We start from the raw sequence: 23,329 nt of genomic DNA, 5'->3' as shown, positions 1-23,329 counted from the left end.
AATGAGCATTATTAGTTTAGATTTTGCATGAAACTCTTTCCACTTGTTTGGTTCTTGAAAAGCATGATTAACTACAATGAGCCACAGTCCTATAACTTTTATTTTTGTCTATGGAGAAAGATTATTCAAAAGACCAACACCTACCATAAATATGACGATGAGTATAAGGCAGATCCCCACTATAATCAGGAATGGAATTAAATAGTATTCCAAAGGAAGACTGAACTCTGGGATTAGCACAATATGGCCACTGTAGGGGGAAAACAGTCAATTTTAAATCAGGTTAAACTGTAACACAAAGCAATGGTGAAAAATAAACACAATCAGGAAATACCACACTGGTATCACTCTCTCTCTCACATAATGAAATACAAATGTATTAATCTGCATGCATGACCAGGCCACCTACTGCAAACTAATAAATCAACAATCAATTAAAAATTAAGATCTCTACTAACAATGTAGGGCTGTTTATTTTTGTACCTCTAGTTTAGTTATTATTGCTGATAATACAGTTATTGTTTAAATCATAATATAAATAACATAATGCCCTCAATAGAGTCAGAGTTCATTGTGTCAGGTGCCTTACATGCACACAGAACAGTTCCTGCTCCAGAAGCCTCACAGTCTAGGACAGGGGTCAGCAACCTTTTACAGTGGTGGGCTAGATGCTTGAGATGTGGCAGCTGTCACTGCAAGCTACCAATTTTTTACCCCCTATCAATTCCCTGCTTCTGTAATCCCTTTCCTGTTCTGTGCCCTCCTTCACTTACTTACACTTAACAGGCTGGATACAAGCTCTTGTGAGTTAGATATGACCCACCGGCCATACGATACCAACCTGTGGGCTAGGATATTAGCAAAATGCAGCAGGACAGAATAACAGTAGGAGGGAGAACAAAATAATCATACAACAAACATATTATTCATAATAAACAGGTGTCCCAACTTCTGTATGAGCATGATCCAAAGACCACTGGATATTAATGGAAACCTTACCATAGATTTCAGTGGGCTTTGCATCTGGCCATATAAAGATGCTGTAATACAGTCCGTAAGCACTGAAACTCAGTGCCCTCTGAAAAGGCCCCTTTAGAGTATCTCAAGTGGGACACCCAATACTGAACATCTCAACATTACTACTAATTTCTTTTAAGGGTAGACCTAGATTTTATTACCCTTTGTAAGAAGAGCAGATGGACAAGATCCTACTAAGACTTTTTTGTAGCTTAAGTGACATTTACATGCTGCTGTATTTATAAATTACAAAAAACTCCATTTCACTCTTAAATCAAGATTGACAGGAAAACAGAGATTATTATGTAGGTATTTCAGCAGCATCTTGGAAGCAAGATATGACAAATTATCTAGAAATCTGTGCATCATTCAGATTTACCAATGCATTTCAGATAACACTGTAGATTTAGCTGTAAATAATGCAGCATGGCAACAAAAAAACCACAAACAGAAAAAATCCCAACAGCATAGATGTCCTTTGCCCCCCCTCAACATTTTAACTATAAGTGTATGACTATTGAAAATGCTGTCTTGAACAGCAATTGGTGGGTAGCATCAAATAGAGATTCTGACTACTACTTCTGACTAGTAAACAAGAAAAGTCATCTGAATGACGCCAGGTATTTCTCATCAGGAATGAACACTTGTAATTATCCCAATAGCATTTGCAGGCAAAATAACTGAAAACGGACAATAGATATAAAGGCCATTCTTATCACCTTTGATCACCTTGAGCAGCACCTTACTCCTCAAAAAGTTCCACTGATTTCAACAATATATCCACTGATGAGCATATGAAAACTAGCCCTTCTGGAGCAATCCAAAAGGAGTAAGGCCACTGACTCCAAGGGAAAAACATAAATGAAGACTGATAGAGAAGGATACTTAAGGACCTGTATTAAATAATCCTCATATACCAGTCTTCTTCTACATTTGCATTTTAATAGTTTTGTTCTCACAATATATTCTTTTCTACATCTTTACACTTCATTAAATGCAGTGTTTCACTTGAAGAACATGAGCAGGGCCCCATCAATGTACTTTAAGCCCATACTGAAGATTCACCTAGGGATGAAAAGATAGTCACCTACTTCTCTGTTAAGTCAAGAAGAATGCCAGTATGTGAGTGGTTTTGTAATGAGCAGTGGGAAAAGGACAGAGACCACCAGACCAATTTATCATGAGCCATCTCTGGATAAGGAATAAATCAATTGAGGCAAGGAAATGAAGGAACACCACAATCCCATTTTAGATTCCCGTTTCACAGTAGAACCTTGCTTTAAAAATAGGTCAGGGCACAGTTAGAGTGGTGTGGATTTGAATGGACATGCTTTCAATTTTACCTGCTGGGCCTCAAAACAAATAACTATTTCATTTTCTGTTTTCAGTCTTTACAGACACAGTATACACATGTAAACTACAGTCTTTAATTTTAACTGTTTAATTATATAGCATTTGGTGATATTATGGTCAAGATTTTTAAATAAGGGTGCTCAGCATTCGATTTTAATGGCTCCTGTTCACACTCTTAATAGGAATATATTTACTTCTGTACATTCAAATATGGATTTACCTTATAAACCAGTTCTTGGAAATCAGTCTATTTTTTTTTAAACATTATGCTAGCCCTGTATTCAAAGTTAATTCCTACACTGCAACTACATCTGAAGGAAAACAGGGAAGTATCTAATAGATATACTGTAATCTTATATCAAGAAAACAACTCTTGTTTATATTTTCTGTCTGTAGTGCTCAGTAGCTTTGTTCTGCTATCACCCTAAATTGCTATAAAATAAACATGCCCCAGTGCTTGGAAGAAAAGCAAGTTTTGGACTTCATGAACAGTTTTATGATGTCAAGCATTTTTTTCACCTTGACAGATAACTGAATTATTCAACTTCTTAACCTGTTCTTCTGGTAACAAAATGTTTGCTATAAAATTCCAAGTCATATTCACCTAAAGAGCAGCAAATTTTCAAACTTAGTTTCCAATACAAATGGACATGCAGAAATACTCAGATAGCTGATCAATATCCATACATACTTTGCTACTCAATAGGAGCTTTGTATACTTAAGTTATCCAAAACATCAAGATTATGTGTCAAGCAAAAAGCAATTTTGATCTGATACATTTTAGAAGGCTAATTAATATAATGCAACCATTTAACAAACAAGGAAAGATGAAACATCTTCTCTTTTAATCAATGAATCCCTCAGAAATATCCAAATATGGCTTCCCCTCTGGTTCAGTGGTAGAATCCTTATGTGCCACACAGGAGACCTGGGTTCGATTCCTGGACACTTATACAACCGGAGGCACTGAAAATATGGACTCAATCCAGCATTTGAATTCTCAGTGACCTGTGGAAGGTCTGGGCAGCCTCCACTCCTCCAAACTCCTGCCTAGTTGTGTGTCAAAGGTCTGGGTGACCTCTCATACATACATCATTATCCAGAAGGACTGACCAAACCTCTGTCCAAGTATGTTTTTCTACAATGTATATGGCAAGATTCAGTGCAGCGCCAAGCCAGCATCATCTTCCCCATGCTGGCTCACTGTGCTATGGGCAGCATGCACCCCACTCCAGGGCTTGCAGTGCCTGCAGTGTGCAGGCTGGACCTGACACTGGGAGCATTGCCTGTACCCCAATGTGCAGGCATGGGCCACACACTGCATATGTCACCCAACCAGGCTCCAGGGCTGCATACTGGCTCCAGGGCCAGCATGGATCAGGTCACATGGCACCTGTGTGCTATATGTGCAGGGTTCTGCAAGCTGCATGTTTAAACCTCTCCTGTAGCTCTGAGAAAGTAAAAGTGCTTTTTCATCTGAAAATGGACCTTTTTCACCCCTGAAAAATAAGTCCTTACATTTATATTTATTTTTTTATGGACAAAAAAAAGTCTCATCTTTTTTGGTTCAACAGAGCAAATACATGTATGATGAAACTATGAGCTCAATTATATTCCTTTTTGTGCACCATTAATAGAAATGTTTCCTATTATGCAACTATGGACCATATTTTCCCTCATTTACAATTATGTTATCCTCACTGAGGATAATCAGGTTGTATAGCTAGCTAACACTGGCGGCATAATTTGGCTCCCAATTTTTTTTTACACTTTGTGGGTCAGAACTAAGCCTGAATTTCAGATCCAAAGCTGAGTTTGAAGGACTGGCAAATGGGAAAAAAAATCATTTACTGAAAAACAGCGTATTTGATTAAAAAAATAACTGAGACATAATAAGCATGGAACTTCCTTGGCTATTTTTAGTGTTTTTCCCAAGTAAAATCTCACTTTAAGTAAATCACCTTGGGTTATACATGAAAGTGGCATATCAGGTAACAGAAACCAGCTCCCTGAATCAGAGAAAATTACGGTTTGAATGGACCTCAGGAGGTCATGTAGTTCCACCCCCTGCTCAAAGTAGGACCATCCCCAACTAGATCATCCCAGCCAAACATTTGTTTAGCCAGGTCCTAAAAACCTCCAAAAATGGAGATTTTACAACTTTTCTGTTCTAGTGCATTACTACCCTCCTGGTGGGAAAATTTTTCCTAATATCTAATCTAAACTTCTGTTCCTGCAACTTGAGATGGTTGCTCCTTGTTTTGTCATCTGCCACCACAGAGAACAGTCTAGCTCCATCCTCTTTTGAACCTCCCTTCAGGTAGGTACTTGAAGACTGCTCTTAAAATCCCCTCTTAGTGTTCTCTTCTCTAGACTAAATAAGCCCAGTTCCCTCAGCCTCTCCTTATGGCTAAGTACAGACATTAAAAAAGGCTGAGCCTGAATTGATTCAATCTTTGCAGGTTACTCTAACCTGCGTAGACTGAACTGAGAAACAAGTGAATAGACATTCATTTTTGATTCTGGGAATGCAGGCATGTGCCTGTAGTGGCTCAGGCTAGAAGCCAAGTTGGGGGGGAGGGCACTAGAGCAAGCCCTCCCTTCCCTTCTGCAGTGGCCAGAAGGCTGGAGGGAAGCTGAGCTGGGGGGCGGGGTCTGACCAGGCCCCAGCAGACTGAGTATGATTAGGTAGGGGTTTAAATCTCCACCCTGGAACCCAGCCAGGGTGTGCCTGGAGGAGGAGAAGAGAAGCAGCCCTTTCCAAGCTTTTTTTTTTTTTTTTTTGGGCGGGGGGGGGCGGGACACGACAACAACACATGGCCAGATCCCAGCTACCAGCTGACACCAAAGGATTGAGCAGCGAGAGTAGGGGCATAGCCAGACCCCGGCCCTGGGCCTGAAGCAAAGTGGGGGAGGGGGAAATCACAGGGAAGTGGGGCTGGCAGGGACCACCAGCAGTCCTCTAGTGTCTAGTCCAGCCCCTGCCTGGGCCCTGGCCAGACTCTCCCATACAGGCTAGAATCTAAAGAGCAGAAGATTTACTCGCCAGGGGGGCTCTGTACTGCTGGGGAAAAAAGCCACCAAGGGCTTCTTGCAGTCACTTTCCCCCCCTTCCATCCTTGAGCCCAGTGCTGCACAGAACTCCCCCGGTCCTCCTCGTGGCAGGGGAGGAGGAAGAGGAGGAGGAGGGGAGAAGGAGGAGGGGGAGAGCCCTGTCTGCTGCAGCAGCTGTCACAGCCGGGCTGGGCAAGGCATGGGGAGCTTAGAGCAATCTAAGTGCACATCTCCTGTGGCCCCAGCCCAAGCCACAGCTGGCTGAGAAGAACCCAGCCCCGACCATCCACCTACCTCATCTGGGGCTGGGACTGCAGGGCTGAGCTGGGCCGGTCTGCGGGTGCTGCTTTAGGTTTGCTTAAAGTGACGTTTTACGTAGAAAAAACACTAAAAATAGCCAAGGAGGTCCATGCTTATTATGTCTCAATTATTTGAATCCCACTCCTGTACTTTGTCCACAGAGTTGTGTTGCCTTACACACTCCTTGAAACTCAGCCAAAACCTGCCCTGCTTTGTTGAAAGGTTTGTAAATTTCAGTAACAATCCTGACAAACTTGGCTCAAGTTTGGAGTATTATTATAAGGAACTCAAAACAAAGCAAGTTTTGTATGGATTCATTTGTTCTGCATAGTAACACTAAAAATATCATCCTATACTGTTCTTGCAAGGACGTGTATGTAAAACTAGCTGAAGCTCACAAAACATTTGTGACTCAATTTTTATCGAAAAAATATTTCTTTAAATACAGAATTTTTAGTTATCCTTTGACTAAATACTGTAACGGAATCAAAACTTCTCACTCTCAAAAGGCACCAACCCCGCTGCCCTCCTGCCGCCTTCTCCAGGCATCTAATCCATTCCTAGGTAGTCCCAGGTGGCAGGAACAATGCACAGGGTGCTGGAAGCCCACCAAGCCCGAGCTTCCCTGAGCATGCCTGGGCTTCCAGCACCCCGTGCACAACTGGATCTGGAGGGGTGCTGCCTGTAAGCTGGGGCTGCACCCACACAGCTAGCACCCCACCCACCCAGGTGGCCCTGGGGAGCACCGCCGCCATGGAGGGAAGCACTGGGCCCCCCCGTGTGACACGGCAGCAGCTTGCTTGGGCAGGCTGCACTGTGGGGTGGAATCAGGCCCCTCACCACTTTTTTTTCCTTCAGCAAAGCCTGCTGTCTGTCTGTCCGGAGCACTCTGATTGGTTACTTCAGTAACCACTGTGATTGGCTGCTGAGACAACCAGGGCATGTCCACACGAGCACACATGTGCGTCTTTCAGCATCTCAAAGCAAGAGGCACAAGCAGGAATGAACAAACGCTCCCAGCACTGCAAATTTGCAGCGCAGGGGCAAAATTAGACCCCTGGATATCCAGGGGTCAAAAAAAACCCGCAGGGGAAAAAAGTAGGGCAGGGCATGGTTCCGGACCATGTCCGGAGGCAACCAGGGGCTCAGTTCTCCACAGAGACGCTCTGGTAGCCAGCCAGAGCATCTCTTTCGCTGGCCCTCTACACTAATGCTAGGAGCATGGGGAACAAGCAGGAGGAACTTATACTCATGCTTGCAAGCAACAACTTCAACCTGGTTGGACTAACTGAAACCTGATGGGACCCTACTCATGACTGGGCAGTAGGCATTGAGGGTTACAGGTTGTACAGATGGGATAGAGTGGGGAGAAAAGGTGAGGAGGGATGTTGCTCTCTATGTTAAGGAACAATATACATCCTTTATAATCAAGATGGAATCACAGGAGGGACAAACCAAGGTACTGTGGGCCAGGATACAAGGGGTCGGGGGGAAAGGGACTTGGTAGTGGGGGTCTACTATAGACTGCCACACCAGAAAGATGAGCTAGACCTGGATAGCTCTCAGAGGCCGTATGGTCGAGAGATATGGTTGTCATGGGTGACCTAAACTACCCTGACATCTGCTGGGAGGAGCAGTCAGCCAAATCTAACTGCTTACATAGGTTCTTAACCTAAATGCAGAACCTCCACCTAACGCAGGAGGTATACGATCCCACTAGGGGAATCACCTTGCTGGACTTGGTGTTAGCTACAGGAGATGACCTAGTGGGGAATCTGCAGGTACAAGGTAACCTAGGGGATAGTGACCATCGATTGATTGAATTCACTATCCGGTGAAGAGTGGGTAAACTAACCGGCAGGGATGAAGTGCTAGACTTCAGAAAGGCTAACTTCAGTGTGCTCAGGAGATTAGTTAGTGAAGCATTAAAGCTCAAAAGCATTGGCGAAATGGGGGTTCAGGAAGGATGGTCGTTCCTCAAGGGAGCAATTCTATTGGCACAGAAGGAGACAATCCTATGGTGCATAAAAGGGGGCAAAGGGGCCAAGAAGCCCTCTCGGTTGAACAGGGAAGTTCAGGAAAGCCTAAGGGCAAAGAAAGAGGTATACAGGCTATGGAAACAGAGGGCAGCTACCAAGGAGGAGTATACCTCCCTGGCTCGCACTTGCAGGGAATCAGTTAGGAAGACCAAACCAGGATTAGAACTTAGGCAACAAAAATTAAGGATAACAAAAAGTCCTTCTTCAGGTATATAGGGAGCAAAAGGAAGGTGCAGGGTAGCACAGGACCCCTACAGGACAAACTAGGGCAATTGGTGACAGAGAGGGGGGACAAAGCTGAGCTCTTCAATGAGTTCTTTGCATCTATATTCCTAGACACAAACCAAGACAAATCTCCCAAATGGATCATAGACAGCACAGGAGGGATACCAGCCCACCAACTGTTAGTGCAGATTTAGTGAAGGGGCACTTGGAGGGGCTGGTTGTGTTCAAATCAGCAGGTCTGGATGAACTTCATCCAAGGGTGCTGAAAGAATTGGCCAGTGTCATAGCAGAGCCCCTCGCACGGCTGTTTGGGTAATCATGGTGCTCTGGTCAGGTCCCAGAGTACCAGAAAAGGGCCGATGTGGTCCCTATTTTCAAGAAGGAGAGGAGGGAGGAACTGGAAAACTATAGGCCACGTAGTCTCCCCTCTATCCTTGGGAAAACTCTGGAAAAAATCATTAAGGATCACATTTGTGGGAGCCCAGCAGAGGAAATAATGTTGAAAAGAAATCAGCATGGATTCACTGCAAGTAGATCCTGCCTGACTCACCTTGTTTCTTTTTATGACCAGATCTCAAAATGCTTAGACGCAGGAGTTGAGGTAGATGTCATCTACCTAGACTTTAAGAAGGCCTTCGATATGGTATCTCATTCTGTTCTTGTAAATAAACTGACAGGCTGTGATGTAGATGATTACATGTTCAGGTGGGTGGCAAACTGGCGTAGGGGGTCGCACCCAGAGAGTGGTGGGGGATGGGTCAATATTGACCTGGAAAGATGCGGGCAGTGGAGTACCGCAAGGCTGGGTCCTTGGACCGGTGCTATTCAATGTCTTCATCGGTGACTTAGACGAGGGCGTGGAGAGCACCCTGTCCAAGTTTGCAGATGATACCAAATTATGGGGCAAAGTTAACAAACCAGAGGGTAGGGAACAGATCCAGGCAGATCTGGACAGGTTGGAAAAATGGGCAGAATGAAATAGGATGTAGTTCAACAAAGACAGGTGCAAAGTGCTGCACTTGGGCAAAAAGAACCACCAACACACTTACTAAGGCTGGGAGATGACCTTCTCAGCAGCACAGCAGTGGAGAGGGATCTTGGAGTCATAGTTGACTCCAAGATGAACACGAGTCATCAATGTGACAAAGTGATCAACAAGGCTAACCGCACTTTATCATGCATTAGCAGATGCATGATGAACAGGTCCAGGGAAGTGATGCTTCCCCAATATGCATCACTGACAGCACTGGTCAGGCTGCAGTTGGGGTACTGCATCCAGTTTTGGACACCGCACTTCAAGAGGGATGTGGAAAACTTTGAGAGGGACCAGAGGAGGGCCACTCATATGGTTGGAGGCCTGCATGGAAGGCCCTATGAGGAGAGACTGAGGGACCTAGATCTCTTCAGCCTTTGCAAGAGAAGGCTGAGAGGTGATCTTGTGGCTGCCTATAAATCCATCAGGGGAGGGCAGCAGGGAATAGGAGATGCTCTATTTACTAGGGCACCTTCTGGAGTAACTAGGATCAACGGCCACAAATTGACAGAACAGATTTAGGTTGGACTTTGGAAAGAACTTCTTCACAGTAAGGGTTGCCAGAATCTCAAATGGGCTTCCAAGAGAGGTGGTGCTCTCCCCTACCCTGGGGGTCTTCAAGAGGAGGCTGGACAAGTACCTAGCTGGGGTCGCCTGACCGCAGTGCTCTTTCCTGCCCAGGGCAGGGGGTTGGACTTGATGACCTACTGAGGTCCCTTCATACCCTAACATCTATGAATTTTTTAATCTATGAATCTATAAATAAAGTGCCAGGAGGCTGGGGCTGGGGGGGCAGCCTTCAGGGTGGCTGGGGGTGCAAGCAGGGGATGGGGCCAGGCGGGGCAGCCATTGGGGGATGGGGCCTGGCAGGGCAGCAATTCAGGGGGCTGGGGTAGCAAGCGGGGGTGGGGCATGTGGACCCTGCGTGGGGGAAGTAGCCCCTGCAGGGGCCATGTGGCCCCTGTTGGGGGCTGTGGCCCTGTGGGGGGCAGCCTATGAGCTGTGCAAGCGGGCTGCACCCTGTGGAAGGCAGGGGACCCACCCCTCCTGAGCAGCCCCCCCGCACATTACCCCCACAATCCACCCACAGCTACCCACACACCCTACAGCCCCCTACATCCTTCCACAGCCACCCACACACACCCTGTGTGCCCAGCTGCCAAACAGGATGAGACCTGCTAGCAGGAGCTGCAGGGGCAGCTGTCTCCACATCTTGATTAGTGAAGGGGTCACAGGGAGCTCTAACTGCTCTATGGTAAGAAAACCTAAGGCAAAGAGCGAAACATACAGGTATTTAGAATTCATTTTATCATGATGATAGAGACACTGGTAGGCTTCCAAACTACTTTAACACTATAGATATATCAATAAAACATTGCCCAACAGATCACTGTCAATCTGTCTGTCTGTTTCTCTCTCTAGTGGTTTTTTTGTCTTAATTGTGGAGGAATATGGATTTCAGGGTATTTTACAGAGTGACTTCAGGATTTTTTTCAGTGATTTTTCAGTTTTCAAATAGGGAACACCAGAATTCCTGCTAGGGAGGCAAGTGGCAGGACCCAGGCAGAGGAGCCTGCTCAGAGCTGGCACCTTGGACCCAGCTGGAGCTAGCTGACCAACTGGGGCCAGGAGGACATGCTTTGACAGTTCAAAGCAGGCCACCACACCCAGAACATCTTCCAGGTGATAGCTGCCCAGATGGCTGCGCAGGGGGCACACATGGTAGTAGTGCCGCACAAAGGCCAACTCTCCAGCCACAGCCCACTGGCAGCTGGCCCTGAGGGGCAGATGTCTCTACTGGCTGTGCTGTCTCCCTTCGGGTCTTGCAGGTGTGCAGCAGGTCACAGACAAGCAGCAGCCCCCACTGCCAGACTGCTGCAGTGGGTAAAAGATGCAGGGAACTCTCAGGGCTGCTTCAGCAGTCCAGCTGACACAAGGGATAGTGTTCCCTGGTACCAATGGCTGGGCTTCAGAAGCTCCTGAGAGCAAGTAGCCCTGAGCTACTTAACAGGGCAGCTTTTCGTACTGATGGGGCCAGGACAGGGCAGCTTTATACACTGCTGGGACCAGCACAGGTGCTGGCCCTGGGCTCTAGCTCCCCCTGGCTGCAGATCCAGGAGGAGCCAAGCAGGGTTATTTTGCCCCAAGTGGCACAATTTGCTGCACACCAAAGTGCATGTCCAGGCACATGCACCGAGGCAAAAAGCCCCACCTCAAATCTGCACCAATTCTATTTGAGCTGCTGCAAGCGCACGTGTTTGCATGCATGGACACGCCCCCAGAGTGCTCCAGACAGACAGAATAAGCCTATTATTATTATAGATAAGACGCAGCATACAGCTCTAAGCCAAAGCTCATCTAAAGTCAATTTTCAGTAATTTCAATGAACACTGCATCAGGCCATTACATCCTGGGATATACATAATAAATAAAATTAAATAAATTAATATAAACAGGCCTTGATTATGGTTTCAAAAGCATCTGTTAGAAGCTGCAATTTTTTGAGGACAAACTAAAAGAGGAATGAAATAAAGTGGGAAAAACTAGTCTACAACCAGCACGAATAAGTCGGAGCATTTTTACCATAAATCGATATATCTAATTTATCAGAGAAAAATTCTCCATTTTAATTCTAGCACAAACAGTAAAGCTTGGCAAACAACATACTGTGAGTTTTTGAGTGAGCATGCAGAATGCAGAATTTACACAAATTTTCCCTTAAGATGATTTCTAATATACAATATCCTTTAAGAATGTAAAAATGACCACAGATATTCTAAGAATTTTGAAAAGTTTTCCCAAGTACCATTCATGATGACAAGATGAACAGAAGTCCTGAAGAAGAAATAATTTTTTTCATAGAAAAAATAAAACAAAAAGATTATCTATCAACCAGTCAAAATCACAATTAGGACATATATTTTAGAATTACCAACATTTCTTGTGATTGCTTTCATTTAAGAATTTCAGACTCTCAGATCACTTAGGCACTCTTGGCAGAGAATCTAGGTGTTTAAAACTGCTTAAACACAAAATCAAATGTGGTAAAGCATCTTAACGCTAACACTGGAAGTACAGTGAGCAAAATCATGGCCCCACTGAAGTCAGCAACTAAACTTCCACTGACTTTAAGAAGGTCAAAACTTTACTCAAAATAGTTATAGTCTAAATTATCAAAAATCCTTTTTGTCTTAAAATTCTATAATTGATTGAAAAAGGTGTGAACACAGTGTAAAGCACAATGACTTTGCAAGTTAGCTTATATAATAAAAAGATAAATCATTACTTACCCCTTTTCATAAGTAAAGTCTTCCTTAAGGGAATTAGCTGATGACTCACCAATGAAGACAGAGGGAATGTCAATCTTCTTTAAAACTTCAACTGTTTAAAATATAGCAGCAGAAATAAAAGACCAATATTGACATAATTGTATTCCTCTATGGGCACATATTTAAATCAAAACCGATTTATAAAGAGCCATGAATATGTTATGAGACTATTATTGTGGAAGACATCCTCTACTAGAGACTTAATGTTCGGAGATAAATATATATTCTATTAATTTAACATATTTTTTCCTTTATGACCATCTGAGCTTCATTGTCAGTGCAACTATGAACTCAACATTCTAAAGAAATTATTAAAAAGGATATAAATCCTCTGGCAAAAAGTTGTCTAGGTACAGTTGGGGTACAGACAAATACACGAATTATAGGAAGCGCAGGGATTGTGGAAACTTTACCTCACATAAGCTACTCTACGCTAGCAGTCCATGCATCTGCACTTTCCCTGAGGTAAGTGAAAGCAAAACTAAGATAACTTAGCTATCAAAGGAAAAATGGTTAGTTACTATGGTTTAACTTTCAATTGTCATGCAGAGAATGCAGGAAAGCAGCTATCATGGGGTAGGTGACACAGAATAAAGCTCTCACTCCTTTTAGCTTACTGGAATTTGTTCATTTATCCATGCTTCAAAGCACTATTTCTTATGTGACAGATCCTTAGCTGGTTTAAACTGGCAATTTCTTGAAGCCACAATGATTTACCCCACCTGAGGATACAGCTATAAACAATCTACTTTTTTAATATGAATGCACAAGAGATGATCTGAGAATAGAAGAGGCCGAAAGTGGGAGAGAATCAGCAAACCAAACCCACTCACATTTTTCTCCTTTAAAAGAGAAAGTTTGCTGATCCATTTTTTGAAGCTTGTTCTTGACCCCTTCATATATTCTTGTGACCCACTTTTGGGTCACGACCCACAGGTTGAGAAACACTGCTATACAGAATAGTACACACAGTTTTCTCTAATAATTTACCATCACTTTGTTGAAAGTGATTTTTCAGTTCATTAAGGTGTTTTTATTCGGAAATGCCATGCCTGCTCTTATTTATGTCTTTGTGACTCAAGAGCATGAAAAAACATGAAGAAAAGGATCAAAATATCACAAAGAAAACTAGCAGCACTGAAGTCAAAAACAAAACATTTTGGATCTATTATTCTTTAGATATATAATTTTGTTATACAATAATAGAGATTGGATACTTCCATGACAACTGTGGGATTTTGTGGTAATGTGTTATTTATGGTTAAGAATGCCTCAAAAAATTCTCAAAAAAATGCATGAATAGTTACATATACATGCTTAGATGATGGAGATATATAAGTGAACAGAAAGCTATACACAGAATTGTAAACAGGTAAAACAGCCTTTTGCTCCAAATTATCATATGTAATGTATTTAAGTCCTGAATTCTCATCCAAGGGAATACTAGCTATTTTTGCTCCATTCCTCCATTAGCAGCAACAAAAAACTAACACCTTTCCAGCTATTTCTTGGGGGTAGTCATACTCTTTTCTCTCAGAAATATAACCATTTATCTCATTAAACCTGAACTACAACTTTAACAGAGAGAACAAAGACAGGAAAATAATTTTACAGCACACACAAATCGTATACATTTTACAGCACACATAAATAGTATAAACTCATACTTACACTAGTTTCTCACATGTTATGACATTAAAAGATTTCTGCTTTACAATTAAAGGAGAAAGTTTCTGGTTGTATTTTTTTAAACTGAAATCAATACCAAATGGGTGGGAATGATTTTCAAACAGGAGAGAAGAAGTGATACCTGTACTTACTGTCGTTGGATCCCATGCTAATCAGGTCATCAGAATCAACATTGTGAACTACAGCTGCTTTGTATCCAGCTCTCTGTGCATTTAAAACCTGTAAGCCATACAAAACACCTTATTATAAACAATAATGCTGATATATTGCAGATTCATTCACAGCATAATTATTATTAAATGGCTTAATCTTCATTGATCAATTAATAACAGGACATTTTACGGGTTTTTTTAAATCAATCCTACCCTTTCAGGACAATACTTCTGTACTTTTAAAAATGTTCCTAAAAAAGTTTCAAGTCATTTCTGTGCAAGCAGATGTCACACATTTAGGAAGACAGGCCTACAATCCTTCAACTTTAGCATAAAAACAAACAAACAAGCAACATCCCCCTCCCATGTAGCTGTATCTGAAAGGCAAAAATGGAGCTTATTTTATTTAAGCAGAAGTTACCTGTTGTAGTATTTTATGTGAGGACAGGCAACTCAACTACTTCTACATCTATAAATCTTGCTTGCATCTCTTTATTACTTGTCAGTGTCAGATACTGCCTGTATGTTACCCCAGAGTGGTTCAACATTATGCATATCAAACCTTAAAGTGCAACATTAAGCAACTACAATGCTGGCATTCTGGTTTTAAGTCAGTATAACCCGGCATGATTAGTTAAAACAATTAGGCCTCTGGCAGGCATTACATTTTTTTGAATTATATACGAGTTTCACGTGGCAAACCATAGCACACCAGATGTTAAATCAGTTTATCCCTGGTTGAAATGGTAGAACAGACACAAAGGAGTTGCTTGTTGAAACAGCAACTTCTTTGTGGCATGTAAGTAGCCCACAATAATTTTAACATGTGGCTACTTGGCATGTTACAATTTATCATACAATACATTTGTCAAGCAATAATGTGAATAATCCCTCAGCCTACCTAAGGATAAATCTAGGTTGTAGTAATTGTAACCATTATAGATATATCTCAGCAAACTTTAAAGTAGCTAGCTTAGTGTGAGGCCAGTCCCAAAAATATTTCTGGGAGGAGGCCAAGCTGACACCCTGAAAGGGGGGGGGGGGCCGCAGCTTCGCGGAACCCAGATGCTAAGGGACACTGACCTAATGCATCTGCTGATCTACTGATTTGCTGAAAATAAGAAAAGGAAACAGCAAGTAAATTGGTAATGGCTTTGGAAAAGTACCCGAACTAACAGCCCTAAAAAGGGAAAGTGCAGTATAGCCTAAGTAACTCCCTTTGCCGCTCTGGAAAAGGGAACTGCGGCAAGGCCTCAAGTAACCCTGCTTCACAGCATGCGATGATGCTTGCTCTAGCCCATAAAAAGTGATACGGCTAGAAACTAACGTGCAATTGGAAGAAGTGAAGGTAATGGGAGATAGGAAAGGTATAAAAGTCATACGAAAAGAGCCTTAGGTAAAACTACTTCAGGAAGGACAAGGCTGAGAACCTGATAAAGAAGGCAGGTTCGCCACCCAGAACACAGGGTGGGGTTCCCAAGACCCATCAGGTAATAACATAGGACAGGGTGAGAAGTGCCTTTCCTCCAGCCCGACGCGCTAGCAGCTTGTAGGCATATGATAATGACTGTGTGTGTGTTGTATTCTTTGCAATAAAAACTCGTACTTGAGTTTTACCCTAGCATGTGACTTGCAGGTTACTCACCTTCTCCCTCTGGGAAGGGAGGGAACCCCTACAAGTGGTGGAGAATATATTCACACACTGGGGAAAAACCACAAGTCTGGTGGAGCTTAGTAAAAGAGTACATCCATGGGCATCCTCTGGGGTGAGGGACCTCAGGTCCCTCGCCGCGGTGGAAAGAGTTTTTGCCCAATGGCAAATAGGCAAAAAGCCCGGGAAAACTGTGTTGCTAAAAGGTGCCGTTTCTTTGTTGTGAGAAATGGTGAGGACTTTGTTGCCATCAGAGGATCCAGAACCAGGGGAGGGGTAAGAAGTGGCAGCGACTGATCTGGTCGGGGACCAGGGTAATCAACCTGCTCTCTCAGTTCCAGGAACAGAAGAGACAACTCATCCGAAGGGAGATTCCAGAGAGGTCAAAGGTAAGTGCTGTTATAAAATCCAAGGTACAACAGGCTCAGGATAGACGGCCTACCGTGCAGGAATAGGAAGCAACTCCCTGGAAGCCGACACACCTCCAAACTGAGCTGGTAGGTTGGGCAAAAGACGCAAAGAAAACCTAGGCCATGTAGGCTAATCGAGTAGTGGCCCAGGGGTTAGACAAGTTTTTCACTCCCAGAGAGTCATTAGCAGTGACAGCAAAAATTTTCACAGGGGGGTGGTATAAGTCAGCACAAGCCTCTCTGAGAATAAATTCAAAGATGTCAGGATATTACGCTCACCAGCTAATAGGGTTTGCATTAAAATCATTGAACGCCTGGGAACTGTCCAAGGATCGACGTGCTAGAGAACCAAAGTAGACCCGGTACATCAATTAAGCGGGGATGCGTTCATTGAAGCAGCTTTGAGGGACCAGTTAGAAAATGACCCCTGCGGGTCATAGTCACTAGGACCGCATGGGAAAGCACCCTTCATAAGGGGACAGGACCCTTGCAGGGTCTTCTGATGCAACAATACAATACCTGGATGAACCATCCACTAAAAGATATTATAAAGGGGTTGCAAACTCTGATTAACTTGACCGGGGAACACCCGAAACTGAAGCAGGTGGCAGTGATAAAAGGAATGTCAGCAGATGCAAAAAAGATTCCCTGCCGACAGCTCTGGATTGAGCTAAGGAAAGCAGGAACCCCCCTAGAGCAAACTGATGCAAAACCCACATCAGAGCGAGTTGTATAGACTTTGGAAAAAGAGTAACCTCGGGGAAAAGAATACAGACTGCCGTGCAGTTGCGGCTGTCCCCTCAGCCCCACCCCTAGAAGAGCCTGACACCCCGGTCGGCACTATCCTGATCTGAAGAACCTGCACCTAGATTAGGGGGGCCCCAGGGAGGAAATATGAGGGACACCCCTTCCCTCGCTCCCAATGGGGTGAGTCCCCGGGGATTCCAGTAGGTATCTTTTTGCTCAGATTAAAGTCAAAAGAGATGAGGTGGCAGGGTGGTTTCTAATGAACACCAGGGCGGAAGTTACCATATTCCAATGGGAATACACCCCCCACCCCTCCGGAGTGGACGCCCTGTAGCGCTAAAGGGGGGGGGGGGCAATTAGAGGAAGGAAAATTGAAGGTGTGCCAAAGTTAGGAAAGTGGGATGTCTTCACGGTAGTAACTGCTACCCACCACCCACTATGGATATTGGAAACCAATGCCCTGAGCCACTGTGTTATAGATAACCCCCACCAGAAAGTGATGGCCATAAAAAAAGGCAGTCCTCATGCCAAAGAACAGGCCATGGGTTTGCTTGGAGTGGGATGTAGGAAATACCAAAAATGAAATGCACGTCAAATTAGAAAAAGGAACGAGGCCATGTTTTGTGTGCCCCTACCCTTTGACACCCACAGCTGAGAAAGGGGTAAGTGAAATGATCCAGGAACTATTGTAGGCCGGTTTGGTGGAGCCCACTATTTCCCAGTGGAACTCCCCCTTATGGTCTGTGTGAAAAGCTAGTAGAAAATGGAGAATGGTAATAGATTACCAGGAAGTAAACAAAAGGACAAAAAAATTAGGCCCAGTGGTCAGCACCCTACCCGAGATGTGGGATGCAGCCCAAAAGACAAGCGCTTCGCATTTCACTGTAATTGACATTTCAAACTGTTTCTAGGCAATTCCCATACGAAAGGGTGATCGAAACGTATTTGCCTTCATGTTCAGAGGCAAACAATATCGGCTGTTGTGCCTGCCCCAAGGCTGGTACAACTCACCGATATTAGCGCATCAACAGGTGCGCAAGGCACTTGAATCCCAGCCACAGGTTCAAAGTTACATAAATGACATATTAATCTAGTCAGACACTCCTGAGGAGTGTGCGGATATCTCCTACAATGTGCTGCGGGCCTTGGGAGCAACAGGATTTCAAGTGGATCAAATAAAGGTCCAATGGGTGCAGCGCTCAGTAAAATACCTAAGTATGCAACTGAATGTGCAAGGTCTGGAAATACTAGAGCAAACCAAGAAAGCATTAACCCAACTTCCCCCGCTCCACACCCAAAAACAACTACAGTCCCAATTAGGATTGATGGGATGGTGTTGGGCGGCAGTGCCGAACTTTGCGGCTCTAGCACGGTCGCTCTACTGGGCAATAAAGGCCAAAGATGACCCGTGGAGTTAGGGGGAGAAAGAAGAGGGGCTCCGCCAAGTAATGCTGTGAGCTATATTGAAGAGCCCTCCCCTGTTCCCTCCAAACCCCAGCACACCTAAGTATCTGGAGGCAGGAGTTTGAGAGGACACCATTAGTGCGGTGCTATACCAACGAAGTCACCAAGACTGGAAAACCTGGGAGTTGTTGGGGGCTCAGAGCCAAGCGCTATCCAATATTGAAACCCACTATGAACCATTACAGAAGGAAATGTTGACAGTGGTTTTGGGGCTTGAAAAAGGGGAAAAGTTGGTAGGAAATGCCCCTTTAAAAATTCGAGCATGGCCAGGGATTTTGACTGCCTTGAAAAAAAGCCCACCCACAGGGTCTCCTCACCAGACCTGGTGGCTAAAGTAGAGTTTGCAGCTGGCCAGGTACCCACATTGGGAGGCAAGGGAAATACGGAAGAACCTGGTGCTCTCATGGTTAAAAGCCCCTGTAGAAGAAGAGGCCACAAGTCCCATAACCTGTGCCGACACATTTGATCCTGTTGATCCTCACGCTCTATTTACTGACAGAGCAGCAATTGGCCCAATGGCGATTTGGGCTTGGTTCTGCCCCTTCTTGAAAAAATTTAGAAAGAGAGAAATAAGAGGGAGCACCCAACTAGCTGAATTAAAGACAGTAGAAGAGGCAATTGCCTATGAAATCAGACAAGGATGGGAAAAAGTAAGAGTGTACACAAATGGTTAAGTATATGCAAAAGGGGCTACTAAACAGATCCCCTATTAGGAAAAGGCTGGGTAACACTTGAAAGGTAAACCTGTTTGGGGAATGAAAATTTGGCATCATATCTAGGAAATGAGTGGCCAGATTAAGGTGGTCATCCAACATGTGGCTAGACACCAAAAGGATAATTCCTCCGAAACCCATGCAAACTCTAGAGCAGACTTGCTGACTCGTCCCTCTAGCATCAACTCTCTAGAAATAGCACGGGCAGCCCAAGCATTTGCTCATGAAAAAGTAAAAGGGATGCAGAGGAGGCTCTGGCAAGAGAGTGGGGGGGCTACAGACTTGGAAGTGCGACAAGCCCTAAAAAAATGCCATGCCTGTAGCACTCATCGGCAAACCCCATACCCAGGGAAAGGACAAGTAAACGTTCGGGTTTTGGAACCGGAAGAAGAATGGCAAATGAATTTTATAGCACCTCTGAAATTGAGCAAAGGAAAAAAGTATATATTGGTAGTGGTGAATGTGGCTACGGGCTGGCCAGAAGTACGGCCTACTGCAGAGGCCACTGGAGAAGTGGTGGTACGAGCTTTGAGGGAAATAGAAGCCCATTTTAAAAACGGACAATAAGTCCCATTTCAAAAACACGGCAGTAGCACAATGGTGCGAGAAGGCAAAGGTAAAACATCAGTTTGATATCCCTTATCATCCGCAGGGTCAGGAAAAAATAGAGCGTTTGAACGAGGAGATAAAAAAGAAATTGGGAATTGCGCAAAAAGTTTTTGGGAGGGGGTGGGTCCGACAAATTCCTTGGGTATTACAGGCCTTACGGACGCAGGGGGGCAGTGGGGGACCAGCCCTTTCGCCCAAATGATGGGTCGGCCCCCGAAGTTTCGGTGGGAGGAGGAAGCAGAGTCGGTTCTGGAGCAAGAAAATCCAGACTACTCCCTCCGACCTCTGTTAGGGGCAAAAGTGAAGTTCACTTCCTGACCCGGACAAAGGAGAGAGCAAGAGGGCTTAGTTCTAGCATGGGGCCAAGGAAATACGGTGTTGGTAGGGACCCCCATCAGCAAACACTGAGTTCCTGCTAACCAAACAACTGTTTTCCAAAAGTCATCATAAGGGCTGGGACGCTGTTGCTGATGGGATTGATTTAAACTAGGAGTGCTGCAGGACTAATTTAAACTAAGAGTACTGCATCCTACCCTAGCTATTAGAAATCAAGTGTCCAGGTGCAACCATTGAAAGCTACGTGGTCCAATATTTCTTGCCCTCCCATGGCTCGCCAAGGATGTGTGTCTGAAATACTCCTACTTCACATCTGGAATTCCAGCGTCTACCCATTCAATTATCAGAACTCCAAACCTGCCAAAACTGGAAACTGGCCAAAACTGGAAACTTACCAATACCATCCGAAGCCCATATGGAGCGTACTGGTATGTATAAATCAACACCACTAAAGTCAAAAGACCACAGCTGTAGGGAGCCACCTCCCATGAAGTGCATATAGCAGACCCCAGCAAAAACATTACATTCCAATACAAAGTAACAGTAGCCCCAAGAGCCAATAGGTCTTTGTTGGCCCACGATGATGAATATATCACCAAAATCAAAGAATTCCAACCCATCGAAACAAAGGATACCCAAGACTATGCAAAGGGCACTCATGAGCATACTGTGCGTGACGGGCTTGAAGTAAACTTTGTGCTAGTGTTTTCCAGTATCGTGGAATCAGTAACAAATTGCGCACCCAAAAAGCATCCCATCCCAACAAAGGTATGGGAAAGCCAAAGTTCCCCATGCTAAATACAGGGCAAAAACAAAGGCTAAAAAACAGGGGGAACCATCTCCTTCTGGATTTAAGTGGGTCCCACCCACCCAGAGGAGATTCCCACTGTTATAGGGACTAAAGTCCCAGAAACCTTTGTAGTGTTCCCTTCATTGTTCTTAAAAAAGTTTGTAATTTTGCAATAAAAAAATCAATGTTACCCAAGTATACCCATGGGTGTACTGTAGCAAGGGGGCTAAGCCTGTCCTTTCCACCTAGCAAGAGAGTTCAAGCCTACATAAAAAATTCCGCAGGGACGCAACAACCTTCCTAAACTCCTTAAAAAGTGCCAGGGCTGCACTAAATGAAATAAATATAAAAGTTGTAAAAAATAAACTTGCCAAAATGAAGCAACTCACCTGGCAAACATTAAAAAGCCAAATAGTGGATAATGCAAAATACCAGGAAAATCACGTCAAAACTATTACTGTGGCGATACAACAACTCAAGCAGTTGCATACCATCATGCATTCAGCATTAGAGAAGGCGAGAGACCTCACAAACAAAACGAGTTCTGCTATAGCTTGTGTAACAATACAAACTTTTGTGCTACACCAATATGAAAAACAGGCACTTTAAATTAAGTCCGGAGACCCAGCAGTCATATCCAGCTCCTATGCAAAGTGGTGCCCAAATTGCAAACCCCTTTTTACTAAAGTAATCTCCTCAAAAATAAAAACGCCGTTAAGAGAGTACACACACGTTAAATCTGTGGAATTAGAAACCAAAACCTAGCCCCTCTGTAAGTATATTCCAGTCCCAATAGTGCAGGCAAAGAGGGTTTAAGCCCCTAGGTCCCCCACTAAGTAAGTAACACAATCTGGAAAACTCCTAGACCCTAAGAAATGTAAACAATGGAGGCAAAACGAATAAATGTGCTATCGTAAAAACTTCCTGATGGATCCCTGTCGGTTGCACCAGGAAAGAGTAGAAAACTGCATTCTAAATAAGATTTTCAGCCAAACTACAGTAGTGGTTAATAATGCCATTAAATGTCTATGTGTAGCTTCAGTAACCTCAATAACCTGAAATAATAAAAACATCGCCCGGGCCCCGGTTAGAAAATGTCATTACAATGCTACTGCTGTAAAGAGTAGGAGGCATATCTATACCCAGCCAACTTACTCCCAATCCTTAGCCTTGGCACAGGTTTTTCCAGTAAATTGGACAGTGCTGTTAAATCCTTCATGAAAAGCTGTTTACCAGCAACTGGGGGAATTACAAAAATGATTAATAACTATGCTACCACCTTAAGTAAAAAAAACCCGAGCAAGCCTGCATATAATACACCAAAAAAATAAGCTTCTAAAATTAACTGCCAAATTACAGTCAGTGTCTGAACACCATTAGTATATCTTCTTAAAGTATAATCCTACGTAGACAAAACTAATAAATTTTGCTTTACATCCCATAATTATTGTATTATTATGCATTATTCTTTTGTGCTTCCTAATGTATATGCTTACCTACTGTGCCCAAAAACTGTATTAGCAAGTCAAAAGTCTAACAAACGATGTTAACGGCTATGTCACCCTATGCAATTTTAATAAACATAAATATATGCAGATGCAACCAGTCAGGAGGGGATTGTGAGGCCTGTCCCGAAAAGGTTTCTGGGAGGAGGCCAAACTGACACCCTGAAGTGGGGGGTCAGCTTCACAGAACCCGGAGGCTATGGGACACTGACCTAATGCATCTGCTGATCTACTGATCCGCTGATCTGCTGAAAATAAGAAAAGGAAACAGCAAGTAAATTGGTAATGGCTTTGGAAAAGTACCCGAACTAACAGCCCTAAAAAGGGAAAGTGTGGCATAGCCTAAGTAACTCCCTTTGCTGCTCTGGAAAGGGAAGCTGCGGCAAGGCCTAAAGTAACTCCCTTTGCCGCTCTGGAAAAGGGAACTGCGGCAAGACCTCAAGTAACCCTGCTTGACAGCATGCGATGACGCTTGCTCTAACCCATAAAAAGTGATAAGGCTAGAAACTAACGTGCAATTGGAAGAAGCGAAGGTAATGGGAGATAGGAAAGGTATAAAAGTCATACGAAAAGAGCCTTGGGTAAAACTACTTCGAGAAAGACAAGGCTGAGAACCCGATAAAGAAGGCAGGCTCACCACCCTGAATGCAGGATGGGGTTCCCGAGACCCATCAGGTAATAACATTGGATAGGGTGAGAAGTGCCTTTCCTCCAGTCTGACGCGCTAGCGACTTGTAGGCATATGATAATGACTGTGTGTGTGTTGTATTCTTTGCAATAAAAACTCGTACTTGAGTTTTACCTTAGCGTGTGACTTGCGAGTTACTCACCTTCTCCGTTTGGGAACGGAGGGAACCCCTACACTTAGGTACTGGTAGCAGTGCAGATGGAGCAGCAAAGTCCTCAGTGCAG

The 23,329-nt window shown here is 44.0% G+C and overlaps 1 protein-coding gene across 2 annotated transcripts in view; it reads right to left on the bottom strand.

The window, feature by feature from the left end:
* Positions 1-23,329, bottom strand: part of LOC102369010 (E3 ubiquitin-protein ligase RNF13) — a 113,644-nt gene that overhangs the window by 6,891 nt on the left and 83,424 nt on the right. For both annotated transcript variants that reach the window (XM_025194405.1, XM_006037919.3), the window contains 3 exons: positions 14,172-14,259; positions 12,313-12,403; positions 145-250 (listed from right to left, as the gene is read on the bottom strand). In XM_025194405.1, coding sequence (XP_025050190.1) covers positions 145-250; positions 12,313-12,403; positions 14,172-14,259 — 285 coding nt within the window. The remainder of the gene's footprint in view (positions 1-144; positions 251-12,312; positions 12,404-14,171; positions 14,260-23,329) is intronic.

The sequence above is a fragment of the Alligator sinensis genome, unplaced genomic scaffold (assembly GCF_000455745.1).
Source record: "Alligator sinensis unplaced genomic scaffold, ASM45574v1 scaffold1178_2, whole genome shotgun sequence".
Taxonomy (NCBI): domain Eukaryota; kingdom Metazoa; phylum Chordata; order Crocodylia; family Alligatoridae; genus Alligator; species Alligator sinensis.
The sequence above is the reverse complement of the archived record's forward strand: the minus strand, read 5'-3'. Positions and strand labels throughout refer to the sequence as shown.